Here is a 20,129-nt window from a genome sequence, read left to right as displayed (position 1 = left end):
TGCTTAGCACTTGTTGGCCCTTTTGCCTTCACTCTGGGGTCCAGCTCACCCCAAACCATCTCGATTGGGTTCAGGTCTGGTGACTGTGGAGGCCAGGTCATCTGGCATAGCACCCCATCACTCTTCCTCTTGGTCAAATAGCCCTTACACAGCCTGGAGGTGTGTTTGGGGTCATTGTCCTGTTGAAAAATAAATGATGGTCCAACTAGACGCAAACCGGGTGGAATAGCATGCCGCTGCAAGATGCTGTGGTAGCCATGCTGGTTCAGTATGCCTTCAATTTTGAATAAATTCCAAACAGTGTCACCAGCAAAGCACCCCCACAACATCACACCTCCTCCTCCATGGTTCACGGTGGGAACCAGGCATGTAGAGTCCATCCGTTCACCTTTTCTGCGTCGCACAAAGACATGATGGTTGGAACCAAAGATCTCAAATTTGGACTCATCAGACCAAAGCACAGACTTCCACTGGTCTAATGTCCATTCCTTGTGTTCTTTAGCCCAAACAAGTCTCTTCTGCTTGTTGCCTGTCCTTAGCAGTGGTTTCCTAGCAGCTATTTTACCATGAAGGCCTGCTGCACAAAGTCTCCTTTTAACAGTTGTTGTAGAGATGTGTCTACTGCTAGAACTCTGTGTGGCATTGACCTGGTCTCTAATCTGAGCTGCTGTTAACCTGTGATTTCTGAGGCTGGTGACTCGGATAAACATCTTCAGAAGCAGAGGTGACTCTTGGTCTTCCTTTCCTGGGGCGGTCCTCATGTGAGCCAGTTTCTTTGTAGCGCTTGATGGTTTTTTCAACTGCACTTGGGGACACTTTCAAAGTTTGCCCAATTTTTCGGAATGACTGACCTTCATTTCTTATAGTAATGATGGCCACTCATTTTTCTTTACTTAACTGCTTTTTTCTTGTCTCCATAATACAAATTCTAACAGTGTATTCAGTAGGACTATCAGCTGTGTATCCACCAGACTTCTGCACAACACAACTGATGGTCCCAACCCCATTTATAAGGCAAAAAATCCCACTTATTAAACCTGACAGGGCACATCTGTGAAGTGAAAACCATTTCCGGTGACTACCCCTTGAAGCTCATCAAGAGAATGCCAAGAGTGTGCAAAGCAGTCATCAAAGCAAAAGGTGACTACTTTGAAGAACCTAGAATATAAGACATATTTTCAGTTGTTTCACACTTTTTTGTTAAGTATATAATTCCACATGTGTTAATTCATAGTTTTGATGCCTTCAGTGTGAATGTACAATTTTCAAAGTCATGAAAATACAGAAAAATCTTTAAATGAGAAGACGTGTCCAAACTTTTGGTCTGTACTGTATATGTGCAGTGCGTATGTGTATATATATGGGTGTGTGCATCTCACTAAATTAGAATATCATCAAAAAGTTAATTTATTTCAGTTCTTCAATACAAAAAGTGAAACTCATATAGAGTCATTACAAACAGAGTGATCTATTTCAAGTGTTTATTTCTGTTAATATTGATGATTATAGCTTACAGCCAATGAAAACACAAAAAAGAATTATCTCAGTAAAGTAGAATACTTCATAACAACAGCTTGAAAAATGTTTTTAAAATCCGAAATGTTGACCTACTGAAATGTATGTTCAGTAAATGCACTCAATACTTGGTCGGGGCTCCTTTTGCATCAATTACTGCATCAATGCGGCGTGGCAGGGAGGCGATCAGCCTGTGGCACTGCTGAGGTGTTATGGAAGCCCAGGTTGCTTTGATAGCAGCCTTCAGCTCGTCTGCATTGTTGGGTCTGGTGTCTCTCATCTTCCTCTTGATAATACCCCATAGATTCTCTATGGGGTTAAGGTCAGGTGAGTTTGTTGGCCTATCAAGCACAGTGATACTGTTGTTTGTAAGCCAGGTATTGGTACTTTTGGCAGTGTGGACAGGTGCCAAGTCTTCTGGAGAATGAAATTTCCATCTCCAAAAAGCTTTTCGGCAGAGGGAAGCATGAAGTGCTCTAAAATTTCCTGGTAGACGGCTGCGCTGACTTTGGTGTTGATAAAACACAGTGGACCTACACCAGCAGATGACATGGCTCCCCAAACCATCACTGATTGTGGAAACTTCACACTAGACCTCAAGCAGCTTGGATTGTGGCCTCTCCACTCTTCCTCCAGACTCTGGGACCTTGATATCCAAATGAAAATTGGAACTCTGGGACCTTCTGGAATGTGTCAATGACTGTCTTCTCCAGTCTTCTCCATGCCTATAGAATTCTATGTAGATTCACATATCACAATATTCATACAATAGAATAAAGCCATCTCATAACATATATTTAAATACAGTTATTACAGATGTCTTTCGGGGGAGAGGCGTATGACATTCCCTGTCACACCCTTACACATAGAGGATGTGGAGACAGATGATTTATGCTTAATTTTGATGCCATTTTATAATACTATTTTTTCATAATATTGTTGGAAATGTAAAGAAAAAAATGAAATGTGTGTCTGTTTTTTTAATTTTCAAAATGTTTTAACCCCTTTACAACATTGCATCTTAAGTCAGGTTCAGGTGTATGGAGCAGGCTCAGGAGCTGAGCTTGCTCCATGCGCACCAGGTGCCAGCTGTGTTGTACAGCCAGCACCTGCTTCCAACAGCTAGAATTAGCTCCAATCACTACTGTTTAATGAATTTGATGCCACTGTCAATATCAGTTAGCAAAATTTAAATATATCACCAGGCTTTTGCCACCTAATTTGAGAGCAGTATAATGTAGACACAGAAGCCCTGATTTAAATAATGTGTCACTTACTGTGCTACTTGCTGTGTATTCAGTGGTGTTGGGGGGGGGGTTTATACAGAGCTCAACATTCAGAGAACTGGTTGATCTGCACCAGAAAAAAACAGCTATTTTATCAAAACTGCAGCAAACATCCCAGTAAGTGACACATCTCTGGAAACAAGTTATTTGCTACTACATCATGCTGCTCTCAGATGGGGTAGCAAAAGCATGGTGACAGATTCCCTATAAATGGTTGCTATCTATGTGGCTTTCATTGCACCACTCTACAACTCGATTACAGGGTGTCAAAGGGATACCATGGCAGCCAATGGCCTATTGAAGGCCCCTGTCGCTGTTATCTTTGTACTCCCATGAAGGTTGGGCTTCATAGGAGATTGGCACTGTCTATAGAGTGATCAGGAAAGCAGGGGTGGTAATAAACAATCTCTGTCTTCTCTATGGAAAGTTCATCTGTCGCAGACAGTCAGCTCCATGTTCTTTAAGCTTTATGATCTGCAAGCAGCTGCTGACTCTACGAGGACATTCTGAAAGAGGTGTCTCAAACTCATCTGGGTACATGGGCTGCACATAGAAAAAAAATTAATTTGACTGGCCACATTCTTTGCAGGATGAGATGACATTTTTAGTGATACCATTTTTTTTTTTATATACACCTTTTGAGCAATTTTTTTTGAACGTTTTTAAAAATAATATAGATGGGAGTGCCTCTTTCAGCCTAAGTATTAAAATGTCTCTGTATTACGAGACACCAGCATTGTCATGTGTCTTACAACTGGTGCTACATATATATATAAATGTTAAGCTTGTTTTTGCTTTGTATGCGTTACTTATGTATTTACAGCTAATATTTATATATTTTTTTATGATTAAATGTATCTTATGGCTGCAATTAGCCTGGAATCTGGCTGTACGTTTTGAGGACTCCCCACTAATAATGCAAGACTGCTTTCTTCTTTCTTACAAGGTATGGTAAAGAAAGGGTGATATATGGGTTTATCATGAATATATAATTACTTACGTTTTCTTTCACAGCTTTCCTTACCCTGTCCTTGTGACAAGACAGTGCTAGTAGCCCAAAAGTCATGTTTAATAATGGCAGCATCAGTGGACCTTGAAATGGCCAGAAATGCAACTTGCCACTCTGAGAAGGTAAAAAAGTAAAGTGTAAAATGTAGAAGTGTAGCTAGGGAACAGGATAGCGCAATAGGGTTTTATCCGGGAGACCATATCGGTTACGTAAGCAGTTTTGCTCACCTGGTAGGGGTTGTGTGAGACACAACACTAAACTGACATAGATAAATGGAATCTCAGCTGCTACAGTACCTCTGGTTGGAACATTCAACGTAATGGCAGATTAATAATGGAAAAACGGGTGTCTTGCACTATTGGTATTTATCCGACAAACAAGAAGTAGTAGTAATGCAGTTTATTTCTTGAGCGTTTCGGAGTAATCCATCTTCAGTAGAAACCACAAGCTAGAAAAACTTGAGGCTTTTCCTGAAGAAGTTGGATTACTTCAAAACACGTAGAAAATAAACCACTTTACTGCTACTTGGTGTTTGTTTCAATTTTATTTTCCATAGGATCCACACCAGCAGCATGGGACACCAGTTTTTCCAATTAATGTGTACAATGAATTAATTTTTTTATTCTTTTATTGTGAAAGAACAATCTTTAATTTACAGTGGGTACGGAAAGTATTCAGACCCCTTTAAATTTTTCACTCTTTGTTTCATTGCAGCCATTTGGTAAATTCTAAAAAGTTAATTTTTTTCTCAATAAAGTACACTCTGCACCCCATCTTGACTGAAAAAAACAGAAATGTAGAATTTTTTGCAAATTTATTTAAAAAGAAAAACTGAAATATCACATGGTCATAAGTATTCAGACCCTTTGCTCAGACACTCATATTTAAGTCACATGCTGTCCATTTCCTTGTTATCCTCCTTGAGATGGTTCTACTTCTTCATTGGAGTCCAGCTGTCTTTAATTAAACTGATAGGACTTGATTTGGAAAGGCACACACCTGTCTATATAAGACCTCACAGCTCACAGTGCATGTCAGACCAAATGAGAATCATGAGCTCAAAGGAACTGCCCAAGGAGCTCAGAGACAAAATTGTGGCAAGGCACAGATCTGGCCAAGGTTACAAAAGAATTTCTGCATTACTCAAGGTTCCTAAGAGCACAGTGGCCTCCATAATCCTTAAATGGAAGAAGTTTGGGACCACCAGAAGTCGTCCTAGACCTGGCCGTCCAGCCAAACTGAGCAATCGGGGAGAAGAGCCTTGGTGAGAGAGGTAAAGAAGAACCCCAAGATCATTGTGGCTGAGCTCTAGAGATGCAGTAGAGAGATGGGAGAAAGTTCCACAAAGTCAACTATCACTGCAGCCCTCCACCAGTCGGGCCTTTATGGCAGAGTGGCCCGACGGAAGCCTCTACTCAGTGCAAGACATATGAAAGCCCACATAGAGTTTGCTCAAAAACACATGAAGGACTCCTACACTATGAGAAATAAGATTCTCTGGTCTGATGAGACGAAGATAGAACTTTCTGGTGATAATTATAAGCGGTATGTGTGGAGAAAACCAGGTACTGCTCATCACCTGCCCAATACAATCCCAACAGTGAAACATGGTGGTGGCAGGATCATGCTATGGGGGTGTTTTTCAGCTGCAGGGACAGGATGACTGGTTGCAATTGAAGGAAACATGAATGCTGCCAAGTACAGAGATATCCTGGATGAAAACCTCTTTCAGAGTGCTCTGGACCTCAGACTTGGCTGGAGGTTCACCTTCCAACAAGACAATGACCCTAAGCACACAGCTAAAATAACAAAGGAGTGGCTTCAGAACAACTCTGTGACCATACTTGACTGGTCCAGCCAGAGCCCTGACCTAAACCTAATTGAGCATCTCTGGAGAGACCTGAAAATGGCTGTCCACCAACGTTCACCATCCAACCTGACGGAACTGGAGAGGATCTGCAAGGAAGAATGGCAGAGAATCCCCAAATCCAGGTGTGAAAAACTTGTTGCATCATTCCCAAGAAGACTCATGACTGTACTAGCTCAAAAGGGTGCTTCTACTCAATACTGAGCAAAGGGTCTGAATACTTATGACCATGTGATATTTCAGTTTTTCTTTTTTAATAAATTTGCCAAAATTTCTACATTTTTGTTTTTTTTCAGTCAAGATGTGTACATTACATGCATAGGCGGATTATAATGAGGGTAATTTGGGCTACCACCCGGGACCCGTGGCTCCGGGGGCCCCTAGGCTCCAGGGGGCCCCATGAATTGCCCCCATTATAATCCGCAATCTCATGTGTGTTATCATCGGAGCGGGCCGCGGCCGCAGGCTGTGATGCTGGGCCCGCCCTGTCGCATGACGTCACGCATAGCAGGACCCAGCATACACAGCGAGGGCGCGTCTGTTCAAAAGCTGTGACTCACGCGCTGACTGTGGTCTGCCGAATAGGAGCCGCTCCACCTCCCTTGCTCCCCTGCCTGAGCTGAGTAGCTGAGCAAGCCGGCTTGTTATGATCTTCTATATAGGCTGGCAGTGCTGCAGTTAGCTCCAGCCCATGAGAGCCCTGATTGGTTCACACTGGACCCTGCGTCCTAGTGAGCTGCTGCAGCAGAGATTGTGCCTAGACTGTGCCTGGCCCAGACTAATCATCATCAGGCTCATATGTAAGTGCTGCTGGAGCCAATTTAGTTTTTTTTTTTAATGAATTGCAACACATAATGTTACTGTGGGAGTGGAGTGGATGTGAGGGGAATAGGGGGAGCTGATTTGGGGTATTGTGGTGGGGGGCACTAGGGGCCTTGTGTACTGAGATTATGTGCAATCTCATGTCATAGCTGCTGTCTGGGGAGGGTGGAGATAGGGAGGTAGGGGCATATTATATTTACAGTTTAGAACTTATAATAAGCCCCTGCCTGATAGTATAACAAGCCTCCATACAGTAACTATGGCATGAGCTGCACTGTGTCTAAAGGGGTTGTCCAGTCTAAATCTACAAGTCTGCCGTGACTCTATGTGGCTACAGACATGTGACTCCCTACATTACGCACACTGTGAGGATTCACTATTGCCCGTATCGGCGAGTATGCGATTTACATGCGTTTGTCCACATTCCAACTGCGCGGCCTCATTCAATACAAGTGTATCGAGAGAGACCGGAAACAGTGTAGGTGGAATGTGGCCAGGTGTTTGCATATCACATACTTGAGGTCACATGGCGACCTGCTGCCCGCACTGGAGAGTCCTGACAGTGCGCTGTGCGTGCAATGTGAGGATTCACAAGTCTGCGGTCATATAGTAACTGCAGACTTGTATCTGAAGACTAGACAATCCCTCTAATTCTTTCATAATGAGCAGCTTATTATTTGTATAAAGTTATTAAAGGCGTTGTCTGGGCTTGGGATAAAAGTCTGCATGTCACTCTATGTGACTGCAGACTGGTAAATCATGACAGGGTGCGGTGCAACTGCTGTCATGAGTCCCCAGCAGCACTTATGTGATCGGGCGTTCATGTGACCACACGTTTGCTATTTGCACATGTCGACTAGATACATTTGGCTTCTCTCAATAGAAGAGAATTGAGAAAAGCCCAAAGAGTAGTCAACACATCCAAATAGCAAACGTTGTCACATGACCGGCCGATCACATAAGTGATGCTGGGGACTCATGAGCCATTATTACTATACATGTACACTGTAACTGCGCCCCTGCACTAACTGAAAACCGGCTTTAAGGGCTCTTTCACATGTCAGTATCTCCAGTATGTGTGGGGACAGATTCCACACGTACTGGAGACACTGACACACGCAGACCCATTCAAAAGAATAGGTCTGTGCACATGTCAGTGTGTTTCCACAGATCGTGTGTCCGTGTGCAAAACACGCTGACATGTTCGTTCTTTGCACACCGCATGGGCCAGAAAACATCCCACACTGATGACATCCATGTGACACGTACCGGTGCCTGGGAATCAGTGTAAAGTTAACGCTGTTCCCAAGCGCCGGGTGCTGAACACTGCCGTCATCATGGTTCCCTGCTGGCGCTGCGATCAGCATGAGCAGGGGATAATGTTGACAGTTGTATCTAGCCCCCGCTGTGTCCAGCAAGTGTAAAAGTAAGAATAAAATAAAAAAAATCCTTATACTCGCCTATCTGAAGTTGGAAAAATCCAGTGTCCAACGCTGTAATCCATCTGACCGGCAGGCGACCGCACACATCAAGGAGCAGAGCAGAATGACTCGCTGCAGCGAGCGGGACTCTGACCTGCCCTGAGCTCACTGAGTGATAGCGCAGGTCAGGGGTCCGCTCGCTGCAGCAAGTCATTCTGCTCTGTTCCTCGTCGTATACGGTCGCCTGTCGGTCAGATGGATTACAGCGTGAGACAAGTGAGTATAAGGATATTTTTATTTTATTCTTATTTTAACACTTGCTGGACACAGCGACGGCACAATACAACTCTCAATATTGTCCTCTGCTTGTGCTGATTGCAGCACAAGTAGGGGACAATAATGAGTGATGCCTCCAGCACCCCGTGCTTGGGAACAGCACTAATTGTACCGCTAATTCCCAGGCAACAGTACGTGTGATCCTGATGTGGCACACAGGCAGCACACGGTTGCCACACGTATTCCACAAAGGTACACAGTGACTCGGATATCTCCAGTACTGTTTTTTCCAATACCGGTAATATCCGGACATGTGAAAGAGCCCTAATGCTGAGCAGCTGTCAGTGTCGGGGCGCAGTTACAACCAGGATCTGTCTCTCGCAGTCGTGGGTGGAACTGAGCTCCGCCAGCTGCTGTTAACTCCTTAAAGGGGTTTTCCACTACTCAAACAACCCCATTTTAGGCCTATTTCAGACATCAGTGTGTCCAGTACGTGCGGTGACAGTTTCCACACGTACCATAGACACTGACACATGCAGACCCATTCAAATCTATGGGTCTGCGCACAATGTCAGTGTGTTTCCACAGACCGTGTGATCCACACGCTGACATGTCTGTTTTTGGCCGGCAGCACGGATCACATGGACCCATTCAAGTCAATAATGACATCCGTGTGACATGGACAGGTGCTTGGGAATCAGCAGTACAGTTACCGCTGTTCCTAAGCGCCGGGTGCTGAACACTGCCTTGATCAAGGTTCCATGCCGGTGCTGCGATCAGCACCAGCAGGGACAATGATGAGAGTAGTAGTGTCTGCTCCTGCAGTGTCAATCTGTAAAAATAAGAGCTGCAGCGAGTGCCCCCATAGCTGCGCTCAGTGAGAGCAAGTGGTGTCACGTCAGATTTGTAGAGTTATTTGCACTGCTACATGACCGGCCATTTATGATCTGAAGGGTTTGACAAGGACTCATATGTTTCTTCTTGAATTTTGTTAGTTTTTTTTTCTGGTCAGATTGTTGAAAAATACTGATGAGATATACTGTACTATTTATATATACAGTACAGACCAAAAGTTTTGACACACCTTCTCATTTAAAGATTTTTCTGTATTTTCATGACTATGAAAATTGTACAGTCACACTGAAGGCATCAAAACTATGAATTAACACATGTGGAATTATATACTTAACAAAAAAAGTGTGAAACAACTGTAAATATGTCTTATATTCTAGGTTCTTCAAAGTAGCCACCTTTTGCTTTGATGACTGCTTTGCACACTCTTGGCATTCTCTTGATGAGCTTCAAGAGGTAGTCACCGGAAATGGTTTTCACTTCACAGGTGTGCCCTGTCAGGTTTAATAAGTGGGATTTCTTGGCTTATAAATGGGGTTGGGACCATCAGTTGTGTTGTGCAGCAGTCTGGTGGATACACAGCTGATAGTCCTACTGAATAGACTGTTAGAATTTGTATTATGGCAAGAAAAAAGCAGCAAAGTAAAGAAAAACGAGTGGCCATCATTACTTTAAGAAATGAAGGTCAGTCAGTCCGAAAAATTGGGAAAACTTTGAAAGTGTCCCCAAGTGCAGTTGCAAAAACAAAGAAACTGGCTCACACGAGGACCGCCCCTGGAAAGGAAGACCAAGAGTCACCTCTGCTTCTGAGGATAAGTTTATCCGAGTCACCAGCCTCAGAAATCGCAGGTTAACAGCAGCTCAGATTAGAGACCAGGTCAATGCCACACAGAGTTCTAGCAGCAGACACATCTCTTCAATAACTGTTAAGAGGAGACTTTGTGCAGCTGGCCTTCATGGTAAAATAGCTGCTAGGAAACCACTACTAAGGATAGGCAACAAGCAGAAGAGACTTGTTTGGGCTAAAGAACACAAGAATGGACATTAGACCAGAGGAAATCTGTGCTTTGGTCTGATGAGTCCAAATTTGAGATCTTTGGTTCCAACCATCATGTCTTTGTGCGACGCAGAAAAGGTGGACGGATGGACTCTACATGCCTGGTTCCCACCGTGAAGCATGGAGGAGGAGGTTTGATGGTGTGGGGTTGCTTTGCTGGTGACACTGTTGGGCATTTATTCAAAATTGAAGGCATACTGAACCAGCATGGCTACCACAGCATCTTGCAGCGGCATGCTATTCCTTCCGGTTTGCGTTTAGTTGGACCATCATTTATTTTTCAACAGGACAATGACCCAAAACACACCTCCAGGAGAGTGATGGGGTGCTACGCCAGATGACCTGGCCTCCACAGTCACCAGACCTAAACCCAATCAAGATGATTTGGGGTGAGCTGGACCGCAGAGTGAAGGCAAAAGAGCCAACAAGTGCTAAGCATCTCTGGGAACTCCTTCAAGATTGTTGGAAGACCATTTCCAGTGACTACCTCTTGAAGCTCATCAAGAGAGTGCCAAGAGTGTGCAAAGCAGTCATCAAAGCAAAAGGTGGCTGCTTTGAAGAACCTAGAATATAAGACATATTTTCAGTTGTTTCACACTTTTTTGTTAAGTATATAATTCCACATGTGTTAATTCATAGTTTTGATGCCTTCAGTGTGAATGTACAATTTTCATAGTCAAGAAAATACAGAAAAATTGAGAAGGTGTGTCCAAACTTTTGGTCTGTACTGTATATATAATGTTCATTACATATTATCTGCTCACCTGTAGAGGATGCCTGGTCAGGTACAGTAGTGGTCGGGCTACATAGGGAAGGTCGACGTGGTGCGGGGGCGCCATACCGAACCTGGGGTGCCAACCTCCGCTGTCAGGAAGGGAATTATGAAGGGCAAAACTAGTCCTTATCTCCCCTCATTTCTGCTCTTTTTTTTAAATCACTGTTTTTCTGTGCAAATGTGTGTGCATTTCTGTCTTTATCTATTGGGGTTTTAAATTAACTAATTAATGAAATAATTCTTTATGGTATTTTTTTGTTATGGTTTACAAGAATAAGGGCCCCGGTTGATCGCTTTGGTTGTTGATTGAGGGGGATCATACTGTATATAGGGGGATGTCAACATACTTAATTGTGCTCAATATTAAGTCATACAATTAATATAAAAAAATCATTATAATTAATATTGAGCAAAATTAATTTCAGCCTATTCGTTCAGCCTCCACAACAGTCACTGTCTATCACCACTGCTCTATTATGTATAGTGCTGTGTTATGTATAGTGCTGTACATAAGGGAAAAAATTATGCAATGCGCTATGTACGCCACTATCTCTCTCTGTCATTTTTCATCTACATATGTGCACCAGAGCACCTGTGTGTTACATGACCTATCGCATGATCAATCAAAGGGGATCATGTGACATGTCACGTGACACATCGGGTACCTGGGGGGGGCCCACACCTTCTAAACTGCCCAGGGTCCTGGCTACTTTTAATCCACCCCTGATTACATGTGTACAGAGTGTACATTAATGAGAAAAAAAATGAACTTTTTAGAATTTACCAAATGGCTGCAATGAAACAAAGAGTGAAAAATTTAAAGGGGTCTGAATACTTTCTGTATCCACTGTAAATGCATCAGTATAGATATTATAGCCCTTTAATATCTTTTGGTTAGGAATGTGGGTCCACAGGTGCTTAGCCATTAGGTCAAAGTCTAAGCAGATAAAATACACTGCTCAAAAAAATAAAGGGAACACTCAAATAACACATCCTAGATCTGAATGAATGAAATATTCTCATTGAATACTTTGTTCTGTACAAAGTTGAATGTGCTGACAACAAAATCACACAAAAATCATCAATGGAAATCAAATTTATTAACCAATGGAGGCCTGGATTTGGAGTTACCCCCAAAATTAAAGTGGAAAAACACACTACAGGCTGATACAACTTTGATGTAATGTCCTTAAAACAAGTCAAAATGAGGCTCAGTATTGTGTGTGGTCTCCACGTGCCTGTATGACCTCCCTACAACGCCTGGGCATGATCCTGATGAGGTTGCGGATGGTCTCCTGTGGGATCTCCTCCCAGACCTGGACCTGGACAGTCTGTGGTGCAATGTGACGTTGGTGGATGGAGCGAGACATGATGTCCCAGATGTGCTCAATCGGATTCAGGTCTCGGGAACGGGCAGGCCAGTCCATAGCTTCAATGCCTTCATCTTGCAGGAACTGTTGACACACTCCAGCCACATGAGGTCTGGCATTGTCCTGCATTAGGAGGAACCCAGGGCCAACCGCACCAGCATTTGGTCTCACAAGGGGTCTGAGGATCTCATCTCGGTACCTGATGGCAGTCAGGCTACCTCTGGCGAGCACATGGAGGGATGTGCAGCCCTCCAAAGAAATGCCACCCCACACCATTACTGACTCACTGCCAAACCGGTCATGCTGAAGGATGTTGCAGGCAGCAGATCGCTCTCCACGGCGTCTCCAGACTCTGCCACATCTGTCACATGTGCTCAGTGTGAACCTGCTTTCATCTGTGAAGAGCACAGGGCGCCAGTGGCGACTTTGCCAATCCTGGTGTTCTGTGGCAAATGCCAAGCATCCTGCACGGTGTTGGGCTGTGAGCACAACCCCCATCTGTGGACGTCGGGCCCTCATACCACCCTCATGGAGTCGGTTTCTAACCGTTTGTGCAGACACATGCACATTTGTGGCCTGCTGGAGGTCATTTTGCAGGGCTCTGGCAGTGCTCCTCCTGTTCTTTCTTGCACAAAGGTGGAGGTAGCGGTCCTGCTGCTGGGTTGTTGCCCTCCTACGGCCCCCTCCACGTCTCCTGGTGTACTGGCCTGTCTCCTGGTAGCGCCTCCAGCCTCTGGACACTACGCTGACAGACACAGCAAACCTTCTTGTCACAGCTCGCATTGATGTGCCATCCTGGATGAGCTGCAGTACCTGAGCAACTTCTGTGGGTTGTAGAGTCCGCCTCATGCTACCACGAGTGTGAAAGCACAACCAACATTCAAAAGTGACGAAAACATCAGCCAGAGAGCATTGGTACTGAGATGTGGTCTGTGGTCCCCACCTGCAGAACCACTCCTTTATTGAGGGTGTCTTGATAATTGCCAATAATTTCCATCTATTGTCTATTCCATTTGCACAACAGCATGTGAAATTGATTGTCAATCAGTGTTGCTTCCTAAGTGGACAGTTTGATTTCACAGAAGTTTGATTTACTTGGAGTTATATTCTGTTGTTTAAGTGTTCCCTTTATTTTTTTGAGGGGTGTAAGAATAATGAAAAGTCCAGAGTAAAGGCCCCCGTCACACTAAGCGACGCTACAGCGATCCCGACAACGATACGACCTGTCAGGGATCGTTGCTGCGTCGCTATGTGGTCGCTGGTGAGATGTCAAACAGTCAGATCTTCCCAACGACGCAGCAACGATGCAGCGAGCCGTAACGGCCTGTATAACGATGCACCGCCTATGTGTTTCTGTGTCTGAGTCATCAACAAGGTCGTTGGTAAGATGTCAAACACACCGATGCATGCTACCCAGCGGGACCTCAACGATCAAAGAAATGTCCAGACCATTCCGACACGACCAGCGATCTCACAGCAGGGGCCTGGTCGCTGCTAAGTGTCAAACGTAGCGAGATCGCTACTGAGGTCACTGTTGCATCACAAAACTTGTGACTCAGCAGAGATCTCGCTAGCGATCTCGCTTAGTGTGACGGGGCCTTAAGTCCTGCAGTCTGGCGCTACAACCATGAGCTGGGTAAAGTTACTGTATACTAAAGGAGTATAAATAGAATATAGAGGGGCAAACTTTGATTGTTTTACAACTCTTCTATTGTTCGGCTTTGGTTTATGTAAAAAAACAAACAAAACAGATGTCTAAGGAATCCATTAATGTAATGGGAGAATCTGCATAATAAATTGTGTGGTACTTTACATTATTTTAAAATGTCGTTTAAGTTTAGCCCTTGTGAAAATAACATTTATTTAAATCTACAAGCAGTTGAATGATAAAATATATTCACACGTCTGTTTGTGATCCAGTTGAAAAAAAAATAGAAATGGTAAAAAAAACAAATACAAACAGATACCAAAAAGAAACAAAAGTTTCCATCTTTAAATGGATCCATTTAAAAATGAAAACTTGTTTCTATTTTGAACCTGTTTGCATCCAATTTTGTTCTGTATCGAATGTATCTGTTTTTACTAGACTTGTAGATGAACACCTCTAGTATTCTGCATGATGCCCAGTGTTAAAAATGAATCCATTAAATAGATGAAATAACGGATAACCAACCATTATGATCCATTTCCCATAGACTTTAATGTTAACAGAAAAAAAGTTGTGCAGGCTACAATTTTTTTGTCTGTGAAAAAATCTGGTAGCCGATGGAACACATGCAATCTGTTGACATTTTAGGAATGACAGGGGGGTTTCGTGTCATGAGCTCTTACTCCAAGACTCTTCTGTCTCTCTGGGATTTCAAGTTGCCTTTCAATACTATTATTTTAATGTCCATGCTTTTCCATGGGTATATCCAGAGGCATAGATAAAAATCATAGGGCTCTATAGCCGAAGTCCTAATTGGGTCACCCCCCCTGTATTTTAATGGATGTGTGAAAACCCTATTCTACCCTATGTGTCTGAGCGCTAGCTGACCGCAAACAGATTTGAAGACGTTGCCATTGTAGCACCCCGAGGGCTCGGCTGCTACAGGGGTATTGCACCTCAAACCAGAGGTGTGATATTCCACTCCCGGGTAAGGATGGAGTGTGGACCAGGACTCGGTAGGCTGCATGCACCACACACACCCATTTCCGAGGGACAGCTCAACGGTGCTCCCACTAGACAGAAGTGCAGGCACGACAGCATCTGTCCCTGGCTGGAGTGGGGAGGGGGAGGAAAACCCAGTGGTGTAGGAGCAGATAGGGGTGGGTCTCTGGGCAAAGGTAGGAGCCCATTGATTACTAGTCACCTGGGCTCACACATAGAGGGAGGTATATAAGGTGGGCACCATCTTAGAACAGTGTTCAGTCCGGGGAGTCTGTTCAGAGAAGGAGTGCAGCCAGAGAGGGCTGACAGGGAGCTGTGGCTCAGTCTGGGCCCAGCTCCACAAGACAGGCCTGGAGTGGAGGCCAGAAACAGCAGAGAGAACAGGAACAGAAGAGAAAGGAAACAAGGAACAGCACATTAAGAGAGGCCCAGAGACACGAGAGAAGAAGGAACCCCATAGGCCCAGGAGATTGCGGGTGACGGGTTGGCAGAACAGGGTACCGGATCCCAAATTGGTGGAGGCGACTAATCCTCAGCCAAAGACCGGCGGTCGTGACTATATCTCGCTGCGACCCCTCACTACACCTACCAGGAAGGCACACCACATAGGGTCAGGGATGCAGAGATCAGCGTACCAAGAGAAGGCCCGAGGCAGCTGGACAAACGTAGAGTCACTGGTGGGGCACTGCCAGAGAAGGGAAGAGAAGGGAGCCCTGTGCCACGCTCTGGAATTGCCTGGGAGTTGGTCGAGCCCCTTGCCTGGTGGACGCAGCACGGCTTGGGCAGTCACCGCCAGTACCGAGGTGACTAGGACCAGTAAAGAACTGTGAGTAAAGCATTGGAAACTGCAACCACACGTCTCTGTGCTTTTTCGCCGCACCAGCACTACCAGTCCTTGCAGCGGCGGCCCCCACTGACCGCAATCCACGGGTGGCGTAGTCGGACTATTATCTCACTAATAAGACTACCATTGAATTGACCACCCTGGGCATGGACCGGGTCCACGCCACGGAGACTACAACCCCCAGCGATCCGGCTCCGGGTATTCCCTGCACAACACAGGCCCAGGGGGCGCGTCACAGTCATCATTGGTCCCAGTCTCCTACCTCTCATGTCCTGACTCTGCACTGTAGCATTATAATGATACATTGCAGAGTGCCCTGGATGAAGCTGCACCTCCTACACATAGAACAACTCGGCACAGATGGCGACAACCCTGGCACACGCTACAAACACGTTTTCTCCAGCGATGTTCCAGGTGTGCCGAACGTCTGGGGAGAAAATCTAATCTGGCAGAAGATTTTATCCATTATAAATTTATGCTTAAAACATACAACTCTGCCTTCACCTCTCCAAACATACATACTTTAAGAACCTCATCATCTCACTATCCAATAATCCTAAACGCCTCTTTGACACCTTTCACTCTCTCCTTAATCAAACAGCACAGGCCCCGACCACCGACCTCAGCGCTGACGATCTCGACAATTATTTCAAAGAAAAAAATTGGCCATATCTGACAGGAAATTTTCTCCCAATCCCCTAATGTTATGCATTCTCCTCCGTCCTACATTGTATCTTGCTCACTTTTAGACTTCGAACCAGTCACGCAAGAAGTGACCAGGTTCCTTGCATCTCCTCACCCTACTACCTGCACCAGTGACCCTATTCCCTCACATCTCCTTCTGTGTCTTTCCCCTGCTGTCACCACTCACCTAACTAAAATATTTAATCTCTCCCTAATTTCCCTTCTCTTTTTAAACACGCCAACATACATCCATTACTTAAAAAACCATCCCTCGACCAGAACTGCGTTGCTAACTACAGACCTGTTTCCCATCTTCCCTTTATCTCTAAACTCCTGAAATGCTTGATCCACTCCCTTATAATCCGCTATCTCTCAGATAACTCTCTTTTTGACCCTTTACAATCTGGTTTCCGCTCTTTACATTCTACTGAAACTGCTCTGACTAAAGTCTCTAATAGAAAAAAGAGAGGGGTCGCTCACTGGTCTATTTGGGTGCTCTGAAGAAAAGACTAATCTCAATTGCAAAAAGAACTTCGGCACTCCATACATGAATATATAAGAAATATTGTATCTAGACTAATGTCACTTTGAAAAATGAAGTTTTTTTGCGCATAATTTGGCCAATTTATGTGTGCCCATCAACCACGACAAGGTCACCTTCGTATGATGGGAAACTACGCTACGCTACCACTGGATATGCCACTCTTGGGCTGTAAGCCTGTATGGAAAATATGTCTCTGCTTGGGCTTTTAACCTACAATGTATGGGCAGGTAGAGCTAGTTAAAACCACCTGTGACTGAATGGGAGGGATACATGGTCAGAAAAAAGGCTGTCAAACTTCTAATAGTGTGAACACGTACCTGCTGCAATGCTCCAGGAGCGGGATCCCAAAAATGATAAATAGAAAAAAGAGAGGGGTCGCTCACTGGTCTATTCGGGTGCTCTGAAGAAAAGAATAATCTCAATTGCAAAAAGAACTTCGGCACTCCATACATGAATATATAAGAAATATTGTATCTAGACTAATGTCACTTTGAAAAATGAAGGTTTTTTGCGCATAATTTGGCCAATTTATGTGTGCCCATCAACCACGACAAGGTCACCTTCGTATGATGGGAAACTACGCTACGCTACCACTGGATATGCCACTCTTGGGCTGTAAGCCTGTATGGACAATATGTCTCTGCTTGGGCTTTTAACCTACAATGTGTGGGCTGGTAGAGCTAGTTAAAACCACCTGTGACTGAATGGGAGGGACACATGGTCAGAAAAAAGGCTGTCAAACTTCTAATAGTGTGAACACGTACCTGCTGCAATGCTCCATTAGTCTAGATACAATATTTCTTATATATTCATGTATGGAGTGCCGAAGTTCTTTTTGCAATTGAGATTACTCTTTTCTTCAGAGCACCCGAATAGACCAGTGAGCGACCCCTCTCTTTTTTCTATTTATCATTTTTGGGATCCCGCTCCTGGAGCATTGCAGCAGGTACGTGTTCACTCTATTAGAAGTTTTGACAGCCTTTTTTCTGACCATGTGTCCCTCCCATTCAGTCACAGGTGGTTTTAACTAGCTCTACCTGCCCATACATTGTAGGTTAAAAGCCCAAGCAGAGACATATTGTCCATACAGGCTTACAGCCCAAGAGTGGCATATCCAGTGGTAGCGTAGCGTAGTTTCCCATCATACGAAGGTGACCTTGTCGTGGTTGATGGGCACACATAAATTGGCCAAATTATGCGCAAAAAACCTTCATTTTTCAAAGTGACATTAGTCTAGATACAATATTTCTTATATATTCATGTATGGAGTGCCGAAGTTCTTTTTGCAATTAAAGTCTCTAATAATCATCTAACAGCCAGATGTAATGCTTACTATTCCCTGCTGATTCTCCTTCATCCCTCTGCAGCATTTGATAATGTGGATCACCAGCTCCTCCTCACTATGCTCTGCTCTATTGGCCTCAAAGACACCGTTCTTGGTTCTCCTCCTACCTCTCTGATCGCTCCTTCACTGTGTCTTTTGCTGGCTCCTCTTCCTCTCCCCTTCCCCTTACTGTCGGGGGTTCCTCAAGGATCAGTCCTAGGCCCCCTCCTTTTCTCCCTGTACACCTCCCCTATTGGACAAACAATCAGTAGATTTGTTTTGAAGTACCATCTCTATGCTGATGACACCCAGTTATACACCTCTTCTCTGGACATCACCCCTCCATTACTACAAAAGACCAGTGATTGTCTTTCCGCTGTCTCTAACATTATGTCCTCCCTCTATCTAAAACTGAATCTGTCAAAAACTGAACTACTCGTGTTTCCTCCCTCCACTAACCTACCTATGCCCGATATTGCCATTTCCGTTTGTGGCTCCACCATTACTCCCCAGCAACATGCCCGCTGTCTTGGGGTCATACTTGATTCATATCTTTCCTTCACTCCTCACATCTGATCACTTGCTCGCTCATGCCATCTACACTTCAAAAACATCCCTAGAATTAGAACTTTTCTTACCTTTGACTCGGCAAAAACTCTTACTGTCGCTCTTATTCATTCTCGTCTGGACTATTGCAGCTCTTTACTAATCGGTCTCCCTCTTACCAAACTTTCCTCTCTCCAATCCATCCTCTTGCCTGTGCCAGTCATTGCACTGGTTGCCCATCCAATAAAGAGTTCAATATAAACTTATCACTCTCACCCACAAAGCGCTCCATGCTTCAGCACCACTGTACATCTCCTCCCTCGTCTCAGTCTACCACCCTACTTGTGCCCTCCGTTCTGCTAATGATTTAAAACTAAAATCCTCCAAAATCCAAACCTCCCACTCTTGTCTCCAAGATGTCTCGCGTGCTGCGCCAATTCTTTGGAATGCACTACCCAGGATGATTCGATTAATTCCCAATACCCACAGTTTTAAGCATGCCCTAAAAACCCATTTCTTTAGGCAGGCCTATCACCTCAACATACTTATCTAACTGTCCTAGTTTGGCCCATAAAAAAAATTTTCTTCAAAATCATACTCATACCATCCATGCACTTAATAGCCTCTGTCTGTACTGTACACAAACTGGCTGGCATTCATGAAGTGTTATGTGCATAACCTACTTAGTGTATTATGGCTGTATTATACAGTATATGTACATTTTACCTTTTGTGTCTCTCCTATTTCCTCATAGACTGTAGCTTGCGAGCAGGGTCCCCACTCCTTTTGATATCTGAGTTATGCTTATTCTGTGACATCTGTATTGTCTGTACAAGTCCCCCCTAAAATTGTAAAGTGCTGCGGAAAATGTTGGCGCTATAAAAATAAAAATTTAAAAACTATTATTATTATTATAGATGTGCGTTTTGAGTGCATGTTTTACGTGCATTTTTATTGAATTTTTTCACCTGTGGTTTTTGTTTCTTTTTGATATGTCATATGTAATGCAGCGGCTTGCTGCATTGCTAGAATGTCCAGGGGGTGTGCTCTAGCTGACCATTTACCTCCCCCTCAGGTGACTGATCACGTGACTGTGACATCATCACAGGTCCTGTGTGCACAAAGGATATATAAACCCTGGTAGTTTTGAAACAGGGAGAGAAAGAGTGGCCTGGTGAGGCCTAGAAAGAGAGGCCTGGTGAAGCCTGGAAGGCAGAGGCTGGATCCCCCTGTGTTTAGGATACCAGTAGCCTTGGAGGGCGAGAGGCCTGGTCCCTGTGTGGGACT

At 44.4% G+C, this 20,129-nt stretch overlaps 1 protein-coding gene across 1 annotated transcript in view; it reads left to right on the top strand.

The window, feature by feature from the left end:
* Positions 1 to 20,129, top strand: part of TEX11 (testis expressed 11) — a 321,481-nt gene that overhangs the window by 269,365 nt on the left and 31,987 nt on the right. The window contains exons 21-22 of the mRNA XM_073642366.1: positions 3,677 to 3,747; positions 3,816 to 3,932. Of these exons, the coding sequence (XP_073498467.1) occupies positions 3,677 to 3,747; positions 3,816 to 3,932 (188 nt within the window). The remainder of the gene's footprint in view (positions 1 to 3,676; positions 3,748 to 3,815; positions 3,933 to 20,129) is intronic.

The sequence above is a fragment of the Phyllobates terribilis genome, unplaced genomic scaffold (assembly GCF_046119375.1).
Source record: "Phyllobates terribilis strain yellow unplaced genomic scaffold, ASM4611937v1 Scaffold_7__3_contigs__length_470593459, whole genome shotgun sequence".
Taxonomy (NCBI): domain Eukaryota; kingdom Metazoa; phylum Chordata; class Amphibia; order Anura; family Dendrobatidae; genus Phyllobates; species Phyllobates terribilis.
This window is presented reverse-complemented; position numbering and strand designations above follow the sequence as displayed.